We start from the raw sequence: 15274 nt of genomic DNA, 5'->3' as shown, positions 1-15274 counted from the left end.
CTTCAATTTAAATCTGCCTTTGGCTTATGTAGCGCAAATTCTCTAATACGATTAGAACTGCTTATGTCACTCTATTTTTCACGAAGTTGAATATTACTTAAATTGAATCTTTAACCAATCCTCTCGCTTAATCTTTTGAACCTCGACGCGCGAGAGATTTTACTCAGGCTAAGAAAAAAATTAAAGAAATTTTTTTTAGTTCCAAAATACAAGAAGATATTCGTGTATGCGAAGAACAAAAGCTCGAAGAAAGTATATATGTCGATATGAATTACATTGAAGTCACTGATACGCCAAGAATATTTTTGTCGGTATTTCTGTGTACATATGTGTATTTAAAATATACTTATACTAGTTTTTTTTTCCAGGAGAAAGCTAAACAAACACGACTTAGCATCGAAGATCGTGTTAAGACTTTTTAGAACGGCTCGAGAATGGTAAGAAAAGCGTCAAGCTAGCGTACGAGTATAAAGAAGTTCACTTATCATGTGCTAGAGAAGAAAAGATGATGTACAGACGTCGAAAATAGTCGCCTTGATCAGTCTTTTGTAGGAATGGTTTCTCCTCTCCAAGAAAAAAAACAATGGAAACCACGTAACAGAGAGTTTCCATTAATCGATGATCCAAAAGAAGGCGTGGGAGATCAACAAAATTTTAAATGTTCCAGAAAGTTTCAAGGCTTTCACGGGATTTATACACAAATTTAAGGAAAGGCAGGATATTAATTTATTATTTCATACAAAGAAGATGGATGAGGAGAAATACTTGTGTTCAAAACTCGAGTAACAATTTTAGTCGAGAACGACGAGAACTGATCGATGATCATGCAGAATGGCAAATATTAAAGTTATATCGAGAAGCGATCACTCTTGAACGCCAGACAAATAATCACTCTGATGAAAATGGAGAAGTAAAGAATAATGAATATTCTAGTGACAGCAACTGTGTGGATATAATCTCACAGCGAAGAACGCTTTCGATACAATCAAATACATTCATGTCTTGATATCCAAATTCATAATCAGTAGTCGTCTGAGGATTGGCAACATTTATAGAAATTTTGGAAACACTCTTTTAATCAAGCCCTTCTTACAAAAAATATAGAATAAGAAATGCATAGATACCATATATCTCTAAATGTACATAATATATCTTCAGTATGCCATATCAGTGTCTTCTTGACATTGGCGATTACTTTAGAAAGAGCTGTTCTGTGATCATGTGACTTGCCCATCTCAAAGGCTGAAACTAGAGAAACCTTTTTAATTTAGGTTTTTCTCTATAGCAAATATTCTGAGAAACAATAACCAAAGTAATTCTCTTCTCTGGGAGATATATGTATATATATTAAATATATGAAAAACAAAACAATTGTAAGTATCTAATAATAAAACACAAGGAATGTAATTTTATAATAAACATTTTTTATTAATCTTTTTAATCTAGCTTTTACGAAAACTCGAGGCTGTTTAATTATTTACATCATGATGTTTGTACAAGTGTAATAGCTTATTTTTGTCTTCAGGCATATGAGGCCCTCCTATGTTGATCATTCTAAAAAGAGTTGTTCTATGATTGTTGTCTATCAAAAAATTACCCAGGTCTAGAGGTCTTTTTTCTGTTTTCAGATTTCTTTTTATAAATGACTTCTAGGAAACCAAAATAGCCTTCTGTTGCCTTCTCTGAACAGTTTATACAATATATAAATTTTAACAATTTTCTATACATATTATATATATTATTACATGTTAATATAGATAAACAAGATTATAATTACAATCTTTTGAGACTAAGATATAGGAAATAACGTATTTTAAGGGCTTGCTAATGTCTAGGATACTTGGGCGTTCTCTCTGCATTTTGTCTAGCAATTTCGGGGAAGAATTGCGAGTTGTATTTCTGTTTTATGGTAGGTTTAGGAGTTTCCGGTGCGACGACGGGCACTGGTTCACCTCTCACTTTGGCCAATAGTGCTTCAGTTCTCAGCTTTTCACTTTGCTCCCTGAGTAATCTCTCCGCTCTTAATTTTTCTACATCTGTACTAGTCTGGCTCCTAACTTCTTTCTTTTCCGAATGCTTATGTTTTTTCTTCTTGTGTTTTTTATCCTTACACTTTTTGTGCGTGCTGTGACTTTCACGATCGGAGTGAGAACCATCAGAATCACATTTTCTCTTAACAGCCTCCGTTTTTACTTTTACATGATCTTCGGCAGATTTAGAATGCATGATCTTGAGATACTTCCTTATATCAACCATTGGATCGTTCAAGGCTTTCTTTTTCGTTTCTAATTCTACATCTTTCTCAGTATCCGTTAATCTCTTTGGTAATTCCTCATACCAATTTTTCTTCCCAGTTGCTTCGTTAGTATCTTGCCCTAGATACGTCAAATATCCAATCTGCTTCTCATATTTCTCTTTCTCTTCCTTCTTTTCCTTCTCGTGTTCCACGTTAGGTCTATTGTAATCAATTTTTCCATCTTCGAGCTCCGCAAAGAAATTGACGTGTTCTAACTTCTTGCTGGTACTGGTGGTCTCGGTCTCCGCCCGGCCGTCGTAATTGGTTCTCGCTCGATGTCTCAACAAATCTACTCTTGCTTCTGTTTCCTGATAAAAAATAAAAGCGAGATCTCAATTATGTTAAATTAATTATACATGTAATGACGTCGAGAAACAATTGTTACTAGTGAAATACAAGATCTACGTAATCGAAACTTTGAAAGATAATTTATCGCGTACCGCTTTCTGAGCTCGCTCTTTCCTAATCCTCTCTTCCTCCGCAGCTTTTGCCTCGTCTTTCCGCACACGAGCGATGTTCTCCTTCGTTCGTACATGCCACCTGAATGGGTACAAAACGAATATTGGTTTCACGTTTTAAATATACAAAATACGAACAATCAGTTTCAAAATATAATCAAGTGCGAAAATGCGTCTCACCTTTTCTTCGGTAAGATATTCATTGTCGCCGAAAATAATTTCCCGATATAATAAAATCAGATTGTCAGGCTGAAGATTCAGGTGGATTCAATAAATGTAAATATTTTTCGAAGCTTTCGCAAACCCACCAAGATCTGCGGCAAGCTCAAGCTCCACGCAATTTTCCGATTGGATAATGGGTTTGCGAAAGCTTCATTGGATACATTTCTGGACATGTAAACACACCGGCGTATGTACAGTCGTTCACGGAAAGGTTGCAACACTTTTTTTTTGATGATTTTTGGAACGCGCAGAAATTTTGAGATCGCGATCCACCATCTCTGTATACACGTAGTGAACGGTTATGATAGCTGTCAAAGTGAACTATACAAGGTGGAGGTTCACGAAATGTATCTTGTGCGGCGCGGAAAATCTTAAGATATCAACTGGATACTGTAATATCGGGTTTAGTATAAAAGAATAAGCTAAATAGACAATTTTATTTATAAATTAATTTTTATTTTTAGACGTGTGTAACATTAAAAATTAATGTAATATAACCTATTAATATAATTATTTATAATTTATTATATTATAATAATATTAATTTTATAATATATATATATTGTTGTTATATGTTATATTAATTTTAATTACATACTTAATTACGTAATTAATAACATTAAAATTAATTAATAACATATTAATTTTAATACATAATATTAATACATAATTAATATAACAGTAAAATTAACCGGTGTCTGGTAGTTTGGCAAGCAGAGGACATCAGTCGATCAAAGAAGCTGCCGTGGAAGACGTGGATGCTGAGACCGCGAAGCCACATCACCGCTTCAAAGCCAATTCTTCTCGTCAAATAACAATGAAGTAATCTTTCTAAAAAATTACATATATAAAAATTAATTGCAAATTCAGTTTTAGTATAAAATAATCATTGTATTATAATTATATTAAGTTGAGAAGATAGATTTACTTACATAAAATTGCCAGATCGCTGATTACTATTGACTGTTCAGTAAGAACAGATCAATCGCAATCTGTTGTCCGCTGCAATCCAGAGCGAATCTCTTGTAGAAATTCGTTGTGGGATTAAGATGCGCACGTCTTTGTTCACTCTAGTACTGGGATCTTCTCTCGGCTGCAGGGCCTCTGGACCGACATTAGGCAGGCATGTTTGGAAAACGGCGATACGTCCTCGGGTGCTGGAGAGGAGTTTGTGAGCAGCTTGAAAACCGGCACCAACCCGGCGTTGTTATTATCAAAAGTGCCACAGAACTTGATGGGCAGCTAGGCGAGAAGGTCACGGAATCGGCAGGCCCAAAGATATTTCGGATGACTTTTGCCTTGTGCCATGTTCATTCAAGATTTTCATTCCTTCATTCGTTCATTCATTAACGAGAGTTGTTCACGTTACAATCATTCAATGTCAAACATATTATTCATTTATTCATACATCATCTTGGTGAAAAAACTTTCATATTTTCTCAGAAATTTTACAAGAATGGGACTTGTAAAAATTCTAAAAAGTATATGATATTTCTCAGATACTTTCAGAAATAATTGAAGATTTTTAGAATATTTCAATATCCGTATATATGAAAATTTCTGACAAATTGCACAGATTTTCTCATATTTATTCAGATTTCTGCAAGGATATATTAGCGAAAAATATTTTATTCTTATTTTGTCTGAGTTGTTTAATTCGTATAAAAAAATCTGAAAATTTCTGAGTATTCTAAAAAAAATCTAAAATTTTTATAGAAAGTCTGATTATAATGTGAAAAATTCTGATATTTTTTTACCAGGGCATCCATGGAAGGTCACATAGTATTAATACCGTGTGACACTTCCATATGATTCTCTATTACTACATTTAATCTTTGGGGCATAGATGCATCTTTTTGGAATAACTTGTGCCTTGCGCGGAAATCTTCCCATACGATGAGAACATGTTGCGCCAATGCCTCGCGTCTATGTGGAAATTGAGGTTTCCATATTTTCTGAGTAGGTTGTTCCTCTCGTTTTCCATAATGTTACACGCCCAGATTCATCCATCGAAAATACGTTCTCATTCGAGAAAACGGTATTTGTCCATTCATGCTTCTGTGCCAAATGCTGCAAGGCAAAAGCCGTTATTTCTTTGTGGCGTTCGGTTAATTGTTTATATTGAGCCGATTTATATCGATTGTGTCTCTGTTCTCGCCATCTACGCCGCACGGTTTGCGCTATCGCATATTAGGAGCCTGCAGCGCAGATAGTGGGAACAGAGATACGATTGATATAAACTGGCTCAATATAAACAATTAACCGAACGCCACAAAGAACAACGGATGGCTTTTGCCTTGCAGCATTTGGCACAGAAGCATGAATGGACAAATACCGTTTTCTCGAATAAGAAGGTATGTTCGATGGATGAATCTGGGCGTGTAACATTATGGAAAACGAGAGGAACAACCTACTCAGAAAATATGGAATCCTCATTTTCCACGTAGACGCGAGGCATTGGCGCAACATGTTCTCATCTTATGGGAAGATTTCCGCGCAAGGCACAAGTTATTCCAAAAAGATGCATCTATGCCCCAAAGATTAAATGTAGTAATAGAGAATCATATGGAAGTGTCACACGGTATTAATACTATGTGACCTTCCATGGATGCCCTGGTAAAAAAATATCAGAATTTTTCACATTAATCAGAATTTTATAAAAATTTTCAGATTTTTTTTAGAATACTCAGAAATTTTCAGATTTTTTATACGAATTAAACATCTCAGACGAAATAAGAATAAAATATTTTTCAATAATATATCCTTGCAGAAATCTGAATAAATATGAGAAAATCTGTGCAATTTGTCAGAAATTTTCATATATACGGATATTGAAATATTCTAAAAATCTTCAATTATTTCTGAAAGTATCTGAGAAATATCATATACTTCTTCAGAATTTTTCACAAGTCCCAATTCTTGTAAAATTTCTGAGAAAATATAAGTTTTTTCACCAAGATGATGTATGAATAAATGAATAATATGTTTGACATTGAATGATTGTAACGTGAACAACTCTCGTAAATGAATGAACGAATGAAGGAATGAAAATCTTGAATAGACATGGCACAAGGCAAAAGTCATTCGAAATATCTTTGGGCCAAAAGTCTAATGGCCGATTCCGTGACCTTCTCGCCTAGCTGCCCATCAAGTTCTGTGGCACTTTTGATAATAACAACGCCCTTGGTACCGGTCTTCAAGCTGCTCACAAACTCCTCTCCAGCACCCGAGGACGTATCGCCGTTTCCAAACATGCCTGCCTAATGTCGGTCCAGGGGCCCTGCAGCCGAAAGAAGATCCCAGTACTAGAGTGAACAAAGACGTGCACATCTTAATCCCACAACGAATTTCTACAAGAGATTCGCTTTGGATTGCAGCGGACAACAGATTGCGATTGATCTGTTCTTACTGAACAGTCAATAGTAATCAGCGATCTGGCAATTTTATGTAAGTAAATCTATCTTCTCAACTTAATATAATTATAATAAAATGATGATTTTATACTAAAACTGAATTTGCAAGTATTAATTTTTATAATTGTAATTTTTTAGAAAGATTACTTCATCGTTATTTGACGAGAAGGATTGGCTTTGAAGCGGTGATGTGGCTTCGCGGTCTCAGCATCCACGTCTTCCACGGTAGCTTCTTCGATCGACTGATGTCCTCTGCTTGCTGAACATTAATTCAGACACCGGTTAATTTTACTGTTATATTAATTATGTATTAATATTATGTATTAAAATTAATATGTTATTAATTAATTTTAATGTTATTAATTACGTAATTAAGTATGTAATTAAAATTAATATAACATATAACACAATATATGAATATAATTATAAGTAATTATATTAATAGGTTATATTACATTAATTTTTAATGTTACACATGTCTTGAAAATAAAAAATAATTTATAAAATAAAATTGTGTATTTAGCTTATTCTTTTATACTAACCCCGATATTACAGTATCCAGTTGATATCTTAAGGTTTTCCGCGGCGCACAAGATACATTTCGTGAACCTCCACCTTGTATAGTTCACTTTGACAGCTATCATACCGTTCACTACGTGTATACAGAGATGGTGGATCGCGATCTCAAAATTTCTGCGCGTTCCAAAAATCATCAAAAAAAAAGTGTTGCAACCTTTCCGTGAACGACTGTACGAGTCGAAATTACTAGTTCAGTGCCTGTCGCCTACGTTTTCCCGAACGTTATGACCCTAAAAATACGTCGAAATATCACTAGTTCGCTGAAATTATGATAACAATTTTATAAGATTAAAAAATTTTAATTAAATTTAACAACCCTAAGAGCAAAAAGTCGACTTTAAGTCGACTTGAAGTCGACTTCTACCGATACTGACTTGGCAGAAAGTCGACTTTTTTAAGGACGAAAGTCGACTTGAAGTCGACTTGAAGTCGGCGAATGTCTCAAAAAACGCCGACTAAAAGTCGACTTTCCGTCATGACAGAAGTCGACTTCCCGTCATGACGAAAAGTCGACTTCTTGTCATGACGGAAAGTCGACTTTTAGTCGGCGTTTTTGAGACATTCGCCGACTTCAAGTCGACTTTCGTCCTTAAAAAGTCGACTTCTCTGCCAGTCAGTTTCGGTAGAAGTCGACTTCAAGTCGACTTCCCGTCATGACGGAAAGTCGACTTCCCGCCAACTTTTAAAGTCGATAAAATAAACCGCCGCCGCGTACGTCTGGAGGTCGGTTGTGTATCTTGAAATGAGGTAAAATGACAAAGTTAACAGATTTTATTAGATTCTGATAAATAAAATCGTAGATACGCTAATGAATTTTCTCACTTTTGTAATTTTTACCTCATTATTTCAAGATACACAATCGACCCTTTGCTGGAAGGCTAAAACTGATGCATTTCGATTTTTTTTCATATATAAAATAATTTAATTATCTAAAAAACTGTATAATACAATCCTAATGTTTTATTCTTAATTACAAAGGCGGCCACTGTGTGCCGTCATATCTGTGCCACTTCTGCGTGCGCGGATTCCGGCAGCCACTTCTTGTAAGCTGACAACAGAACTAAAATTATAAATATATAATATCCACAGACTTTTATACTAGACCATTAACATCTATGGACGCACTGCCGAAAAGCTGATGCGAGTGCGAGGTGCAAGTGTTAGTGAAGGGTGCGGCCATATGAATTAACAATAAGTCACTATCGGGTGTTCAGTTGCTCATGATGTGCGTTTATCTGCATTCGTTATTACAGTACATAACGAAGCAGGCGAATGTTTTTGTGTTAAATATTGGTACATGTTATCAATAAGTTTGTAAGTCATGCCTTCAACGTGTAGCTACTTGAATGCCGAAATCGAACCACTACTCCTGTAGTATTAAACCTTTCTTTTGGACATTCTGTATATGCCAGACTATTGTATAGAAATCTTGTATAAAACTACTTGTATAGAATCTGTAGTATAGCATATCTTGACTAAAATCAACATGGCGGCAAGCATCACGGCCGAGATGCCTGTCAGCGGTCTAGTATTGTATAGAAGTCTACTCGATGATAATATCTAAATATTATTTTATAAATTAAAATCTCACATTTTTCATCCAAACCCCAGATTTCTAGCAGTTTGTATTGGACACGACTTCCTGCGACTGCAACGTTTGTACTATTGCTTGAGTGCGTGGTATCAACCTGAAAAAATCGTATTGAATTGATGTAATCTATTCGATGAATCAACGTGAAATCGAAAGGAGATAGAATACGATTTACCTGGCCCATGACTTGGTGATGCTCCCAGGTGTCGTCAGCAACGACGTAACAAATCGTTTCAGCTTAGGGTACACTTGACCCTCCAAGAAGAAATACGCGAACCACTTTACACCGTCCACAGATGCTCTATATCCATCGATGGTAGTCCCCATCCGGCCTTTCCAAATGTACCAGACACGCGGCAAATGAATGATCTTCCCGGTTCCTTGATTATATCTATAAATGAGAATAATATTCGATCATAATGAAGATTAATATCTTTATAAATAAATAGGGAAAACATTATAAAGCAACAATTGTGATAAAAATACCTTGGCGGTGGATCAACCAATGATTCACTAAGATGGCATAGCGTGGAAGCGAATTTCGGCAATCATTCGGGTTCTATCGCCGTGACACCCTCGCATATACATCTTATTCGTTTCGTACACCTCTTTATAAACCACCTATTCCGGACTGATTTTCCGTAGAACGCACGAAGAAATGCATGAACCAGGTTCCTCCATTTCTGATGGTGTTCTGAAAGATAGTTCAGAATAGAGAGGTCGCATTCAATAGGTCTTAATTATCGATGATAATTAATAACACACCATACCTAACCTCTAAAGCATATTTCCACTTGGCCTTATCCTGATCCTCTTTTAGATCCGCCATACCTGCAAGAACTATCTGGCGCAGCAATTTCGCTTCAATGTCGGTTGGTAACGGCATTCTGTAACAATTCTTGTTGTAGACAATGTAGACAACCGTCTCAAACATATTGCAACATACATACATAGTCAAATTCCAGTATTCTGATCTAATCGAGGAAGTCACGGGAAGACAATGATGACGACGACGACGACGTTTCGTGGCGGTGGTTGATAGCGCGGCGCTTTTCGACGTCTTATCGTGTCCTGTCTCGCGGCATGTATTCCTTGCACTCGCGTAAACATTAATTTTCTCCTCCAGCCTCCTCGAGATTCGCCGCCATATTGATGACGCGCCGCTTGACTGCTTTCCGTCTTTTTATAGTCGACTATTAGAAGTCGACTTTTAGTCGACTTTCCGCCATTTTTAGAAGTCGACTAGAAGTCGACTAGAAGTCGACTTATAAAAGTCGACGGAAAATTGACTTTTATAAGTCGACTATTTAAAGTCGACTAAAAGTCGACTTTCCGCCATTTTTAGAAGTCGACTAGAAGTCGACTTATAAAAGTCAACTTTCCGTTGACTTTTATAAGTCGACTATTTAGAAGTCGACTTTTAGTCGACTTTCCGCCATTTTTAGAAGTCGACTAGAAGTCGACTTATAAAAGTCAACTTTTCGTTGACTTTTATAAGTCGACTATTTAGAAGTCGACTTTTAGTCGACTTTTCGCCATTTTTAGAAGTCGCCTATTTAGAAGTCGACTTTTAGTCGACTTTCTGCCATTTTTAGAAGCCGACTAGAAGTCGACTTATAAAAGTCGACTTACCGTCGACTTTCCGTCAATTGTGCTCTTAGGGAAGGGAATACAAGATATTTAAATACAAAGTTTACATTGGCTGCGTTCAGCCGAACCTCTGCTTAGCGAAGCGAAAGGTAGCAATTAATAAGTGTAATTAGTTGGATCCAAAGGTAAGAACCAATCACATTGGCCGCGTTCAGGCAACACAACTGTTGAGTGAGCGCTCATTATGATTGGTTCTTAAGGTGCCAATTCATGGGACGCTGAAAAACAGCGTTGAGCGACGTCACGTGACATCACTATGATGCCAGCGTCAAGAAAGAGAAGTTGGATTTTTCCAACTTCAAGCGTCAAAGCCAAAGCAGCGCGAAGACGCCGAAATTTTGACGCTGTTTTCCTTTTCATGAATTTCAATTGACGCCGGCGTCAATTGTGGTCATGCGACCTTCTTGCCGCTGAAAATGAGCGTCGAGCGTCAGCATGAAAAGGCACCTTTACACTTAGGCTGCGTTCCTTTTGACGCTTTCAGCGCTGAAAGCGTCGCTCCATCTCTATTTGATATTCAATGTGCAACGGATCGAATAATGCTTACAGCGCTGAAAGCATCAAAAGGAACGCAGCCTTAGATCCGGAGAAGAACCAAAGGTAAGAACCAATCATATTAAAGAATCACTGACCGCTCAGTCAACAGTTGTGTTTCCTGAATGCGGCCATTCAGTTGCTGACGTTGCTGTAGGTTGCTACCTTTCGCTTCGCTAAGCAGGGGGCCTATGGGCCGATATCACAGTCTCCGATTAACGTGATTCTCCGATTAAACTCACTCTTCGTCTCTTTCTAGGGGGATAGTTAGAAAGAGATGCAGAGTGAGTTTAATCGGAGAATCACGTTAGTTACACTTTGTTAGTTCGGACGTGTTTCGCGAGCAGACACGGACGACACGTTTTAACGTGTTCGGACGTGTTCCGCCCAAACGAAAAAATTTTTTAAAGTATTGTGACTGATACTGTCTGCTTGCAATTGCCTTTTAGACTTCGCCACTCAACCGTATAGTAATCAAACAGTGAAAAACACACAAACAGAGGCAAATGCTGGCCGTATTGACCTCGTATTAGAGGCAGGAGCCAATACAAATATAAGAAGAAAAAGAAGAAAGAGAATCACGTTAATCGGAGACTGTGATAGAGGTTCGGCTGAACGCAGCCATTGTGTATTTATTAGTTGATATGATAACAATTTTATAAAATTAATAATTTTTAAATTCAACACGGAAATACTTATATAATACAAAGTTTACAAACATATATGTATTTTTTAATAAATAATAATTATTTTACAAGATTCAACAAGGGAATACAAGATCCGACTATGAATACCGTCCAAGGAATCCTTTAAATTCTCAAAAGAAAGAGGAATCAGCGAACCAATCACGGGATCGTTCTATAGAACCCTTTGCAGTCGGATAATCTGGTCACCCTGGGCTGCGTTCCAAAATTCACTCTAGTTAACTAAAATGCTATATACGTGACGTAAACTATAGATTTTAGTTACTCAGAGTGAATTTTGGAACGCAACCCTGGATTTAACCAGATAGTTGGCTATTCTGACTAGCTTTGATTCTTGCTCCAGGAGGCAGGAGGCAGGAGGGTCTGCACACTCTGCACTGATTTGCGCTACGTGACCACGTGATGCTGACGACGAACGACGAAGCGCAGGAGCGCCGAGCGGTAATTGCGGTAAAACGTTCGTGTCCGTTGCAGAAACGTGATAACGTTTATTAACTGAGACGCAAATGTGGTGCCTGTTCAGAGAAATTCAACACCTCAACCTTGGAATCTGAAAACGTCGGTTGTAAGGCTCGACTGATCCAATCTCGTCGAAGAAATTATCTGATCAACATGGAAGCGGTCGAGGAGAGCGAGCCCAACGTTCTTCGCGAGATCGCGAGTGAGGAGCTGGCGCAAATCCCGAGAGAATCAACGAGGAAGATCAATGCGCATTTTAATGCAAAGTTCGAGGAGTTCATAACCGCCAAGGCGGTTTTCGAGACCAGCCGAAAATGTTTGGGTAAGCTGGACGCGCCGTTTTGAATTTTTACCAGCTTCGAATATTTGAGGGACGCTCGTTTTATTTACATACTTCTGAAATGCCGGCGCTTTTTATGTACCTTTTTCGAATTTAGGTTTCTTCTAACAATACTTTCGTTATTTACTCGAGACTCAATGTAAACTTTAGTCTCAAACATCGAAAGCCATAATTCATGACCAAAATTTATCTCAAAATAAAGAATTTTGCATAAATAAATGGAAGGCCGAGAACTTTATATCATATGTTGACTTACAGAACAAAATTTAGAGACGGCGCAGAAGGAACTTGCAGAGCAGAAGTTGGATCTTGACGAGTGTAGAGGGAAGTTGGAGCTAACGGAAAAGAGCAATACAGTATTAGTATGTAGCAATCTTGAAAAAGTGAAAATTGAAGTGCACAGATTACAGGAATCTGCCAAACGGTAATGTCACGTTCTTACAATTTCTAATATCGATATATAAACAAAAATTTTATAATATTTTGATAACTAATAATATAATTACTGCATAAAATAGCAAGAGACTAATGTTTATTCTTAATGAAGTGTTATCAACATTTAATATCTTATAATTGGATTTGATTTAATGTGGATTACAGGTTGGAGAAGGAAAATTATGAATTACGTAGGCAGAGAGACACAGTTACGGATGAGGCTAATGCATTACAACTGCAAGTTGAAAGTCGGGATACCGAAATTAAAAGAATGCGTACCGAATTCAATTGTGTAAACAGTATGAAACTCTCTTCGGATGAATCCAAGGAGCTATCACGTTGCAGTTTATCTGCGCTTCCTGTAAAGTATTCTAAGAAGTCTATTTTTTATCACAATATTCATTGCAATGACATTTCGTTCTTTGAGTATTAAAGTATTTATTTTGTATTATATTAATTATATTCTATCTTTACAGAATGAAATACTACTAAAAATATTAAAAAATTTAGATTTGAAGACGTTATGCCGCATGAGTAACGTAGATAAACGCTTCAAAAATTTAACACAGGACCCTGAACTCTATACACGTTTGAACATGCGATATAAATCTAAGAAATATATGTGCGATATATTTTGTTATTTTACACCTAGATGTAAATATTTGCAACAATTAGATCTTGGAGGAAGCTACTTTGATGTTAATGATTTCGTAAACTTTCTTAATAATTGCGGCAGCTGTTTAACGCATTTAAGTCTAAATAATTGCCGCATAGATTATTTCTCAACAGTAGGACAGTTAAATCCTGTCCAACTGTCCTTTGAAATTTCAAAGACATGCAAAAATTTGAAAGGTATATGCATATAGTATATGTATATAATTATCAAGATTATGGGTAAATTGCATAACTAATGCAAATTTTTCTTAGAATTGGATCTAAGGTTTTGTTATGGCGACGACGACGCCGACGACGACGACGAAGGATTTTCGTATTTCGAGAGGCTAAATAAGTTGGAATGCATCCATTTTTCTGGGCTGCCAATAACGACAGAACATATTTGCAAAACACTGCAAAATAATCCACAAATACGTGAAGTGCAATTGGGAGACTCGATGAACGATGCAATTCTGATAGAGTTGGCAAATTCGTGTCGTGACTTGGAAGTAATACATACACTGTACATAATCCCAGATGGAGATATTACATCTCAGGGTATTAATGCTCTCGCTAACTGTAAGAATTTACGAAAAGTGTCCCTTGATCTGTAAGTGTGTGTGTGCTACATTTTCTTTTAAAATACACATTATTGTATTCTTTATTGAAATTTGTTTGCTTCTCTTGCGAGCATCTTGAAAAAGTTACATGAATTTTTTCTTCGCAATTAAAATACTGTACTAATTATATGATTTTTGTTACAGAGACGAATGCCCAATTACTGATGACAGCATATTTAGATTACTTTCTTCTTATCAACACTTGCAAGAAATTGAGTTGCACTTTCCTGTCCTCACTGATCACCGGTTGGAATTACTAGCGCAGTGCAAAAACTTAAAAAAGTTATTTCTTCAGACTGCGGAACTTGATATACCTGATAAATATTCCATTATTTTGAGACAATGTCCTAAATTGCAGAAGTTTTATCTCACGCGGTGTAATATAAGTGATCAATTAGTTAATGAATGGAAGGAAAGATATCTGCATGTGTCCATCTATACAAACAACTAATAATTTAAATAGTTTTTGTTTACTTTTGTTTACATATATATTTACAAATAAAGTTTATGTCTACTATTTTAAAATATAAAAATTATTAATTTTAACTTAAGTAAAATAAATTTTTTTTTTAAACATGAATACAAGTTGAGAGCCGGAGAACCTCTTTAAAAATAGATATTTTTCAGAAATTTTTTATAAGGGAACGAAGAAAGCGAATAACGTTAAACTTTGCATGTTCTTTGAATCTTATTTTAAGAATATATTTTTATTTTTTAAGTAAGAAAAATGGTCTTTTCTATGTTATATCCTGATCAATAAAAGACGTAAATGAGAGACGAAGTAAATGATTCTAGCTGTTCTAGATATCAGAAACGTAAAAACCAATAACTTTCTTATTTAAAATAAGTGATGGCTATCGTCTGAACTAGAATAAACATTGTTTCAAGCAGCTACGTCACAGCTCAAGAGAGGAAACAGCAGATTGTATGTATGTCTAATTAATTAACGAATCATAATTAGCGACAGCAATAAAGTTGCCGACAAAGGTATAGCTTTGTCGGCAACCTTGTCGTCGCTATCGCTATCGCTATCGCCTATTGTGCAAGGGGCTTTAAGGCCATTGCACGTATGTACCAAAGTTTTAAGGGTGCCATTACATGGAGCGCGGAAACGCGGAAACGCGGAAAAAAAATTCACGAATCTATTACTACGTTTACGCGAGCGTTACTTCTGTAGTAACTTACGATAATTCCTTATTCGCGTAAACGGGATTTTGTAGTAACTTACGATAATTTACTTCGCGTAAACAAGTGATATATCGTAAGAACGCTCGCGTAAACGTAGTATATGTAACTTATTTTATGAGAAATCTTGTTAT

The 15274-nt window shown here is 36.3% G+C and overlaps 2 protein-coding genes and 3 long non-coding RNA genes across 8 annotated transcripts; 2 read left to right on the top strand and 3 right to left on the bottom strand.

Annotated features, from left to right (window-relative positions):
- The first annotated feature begins 117 nt into the window (after positions 1 to 117).
- Positions 118 to 1445, top strand: LOC139811020 (uncharacterized). Its single transcript, XR_011731533.1, has 2 exons — positions 118 to 307; positions 369 to 1445. It is a non-coding gene; the product is annotated as an uncharacterized lncRNA (long non-coding RNA).
- LOC139811019 (leukocyte receptor cluster member 1 homolog) lies at positions 1405 to 3091 on the bottom strand. The gene is made up of 3 exons (XM_071775023.1): positions 2935 to 3091; positions 2737 to 2836; positions 1405 to 2604 (listed from the first exon to the last, which is right to left on the bottom strand). The coding sequence occupies exons 1-3, from the start codon at positions 2955 to 2957 to the stop codon at positions 1825 to 1827; spliced, it is 903 nt and encodes a 300-aa protein (XP_071631124.1). The 5' UTR covers positions 2958 to 3091; the 3' UTR covers positions 1405 to 1824.
- Positions 3092 to 4583: 1492 nt separating this feature from the next.
- LOC139811265 (uncharacterized) lies at positions 4584 to 7434 on the bottom strand. The gene is made up of 3 exons (XR_011731589.1): positions 6932 to 7434; positions 6537 to 6648; positions 4584 to 6281 (listed from the first exon to the last, which is right to left on the bottom strand). It is a non-coding gene; the product is annotated as an uncharacterized lncRNA (long non-coding RNA).
- Positions 7435 to 7750: 316 nt separating this feature from the next.
- LOC139811129 (uncharacterized) lies at positions 7751 to 9733 on the bottom strand. Of its 4 annotated transcripts, XR_011731555.1 has the most exons (6): positions 9510 to 9733; positions 9330 to 9446; positions 9046 to 9253; positions 8735 to 8950; positions 8560 to 8656; positions 7751 to 8028 (listed from the first exon to the last, which is right to left on the bottom strand). It is a non-coding gene; the product is annotated as an uncharacterized lncRNA (long non-coding RNA). The 4 variants fall into 4 exon arrangements; XR_011731553.1 differs by lacking the exon at positions 7751 to 8028 and having other exon boundaries at positions 8178 to 8656; positions 9325 to 9446; XR_011731554.1 differs by lacking the exon at positions 7751 to 8028 and having other exon boundaries at positions 8178 to 8656; positions 9335 to 9446.
- Positions 9734 to 11789: 2056 nt separating this feature from the next.
- LOC139810869 (uncharacterized) lies at positions 11790 to 14730 on the top strand. The gene is made up of 6 exons (XM_071774749.1): positions 11790 to 12228; positions 12505 to 12670; positions 12847 to 13042; positions 13158 to 13533; positions 13609 to 13945; positions 14100 to 14730. Exons 1-6 carry the CDS (start codon positions 12060 to 12062, stop codon positions 14404 to 14406), a joined length of 1551 nt encoding a protein of 516 aa, XP_071630850.1. The 5' UTR covers positions 11790 to 12059; the 3' UTR covers positions 14407 to 14730.
- Positions 14731 to 15274: the final 544 nt, after the last annotated feature.

The sequence above is a fragment of the Temnothorax longispinosus genome, chromosome 4 (genome assembly GCF_030848805.1).
Source record: "Temnothorax longispinosus isolate EJ_2023e chromosome 4, Tlon_JGU_v1, whole genome shotgun sequence".
NCBI classification, from domain to species: Eukaryota; Metazoa; Arthropoda; class Insecta; order Hymenoptera; family Formicidae; genus Temnothorax; species Temnothorax longispinosus.
The sequence above is the reverse complement of the archived record's forward strand: the minus strand, read 5'-3'. Positions and strand labels throughout refer to the sequence as shown.

What these genes read in the sequence shown, in the direction of transcription:
- LOC139811019 (XM_071775023.1), bottom strand. Translation starts at nt 2,957, where the DNA reads ATGAATATCTTACCGAAGAAAAG. An exon ending in AATATCTTACCGAAGAAAAG is followed by an intron (nt 2,837 to 2,934) that starts GTGAGACGCATT and finishes GTACCCATTCAG; the next exon opens with GTGGCATGTACGAACGAAGG. An exon ending in AAGAGCGAGCTCAGAAAGCG is followed by an intron (nt 2,605 to 2,736) that starts GTACGCGATAAA and finishes ATTTTTTATCAG; the next exon opens with GAAACAGAAGCAAGAGTAGA.
- LOC139810869 (XM_071774749.1), top strand. Translation starts at nt 12,060, where the DNA reads ATGGAAGCGGTCGAGGAGAGCGAGCCCAACGTTCTTCGCGAGATCGCG. An exon ending in GACCAGCCGAAAATGTTTGG is followed by an intron (nt 12,229 to 12,504) that starts GTAAGCTGGACG and finishes GTTGACTTACAG; the next exon opens with AACAAAATTTAGAGACGGCG. An exon ending in CGAAAAGTGTCCCTTGATCT is followed by an intron (nt 13,946 to 14,099) that starts GTAAGTGTGTGT and finishes TTTTTGTTACAG; the next exon opens with AGACGAATGCCCAATTACTG.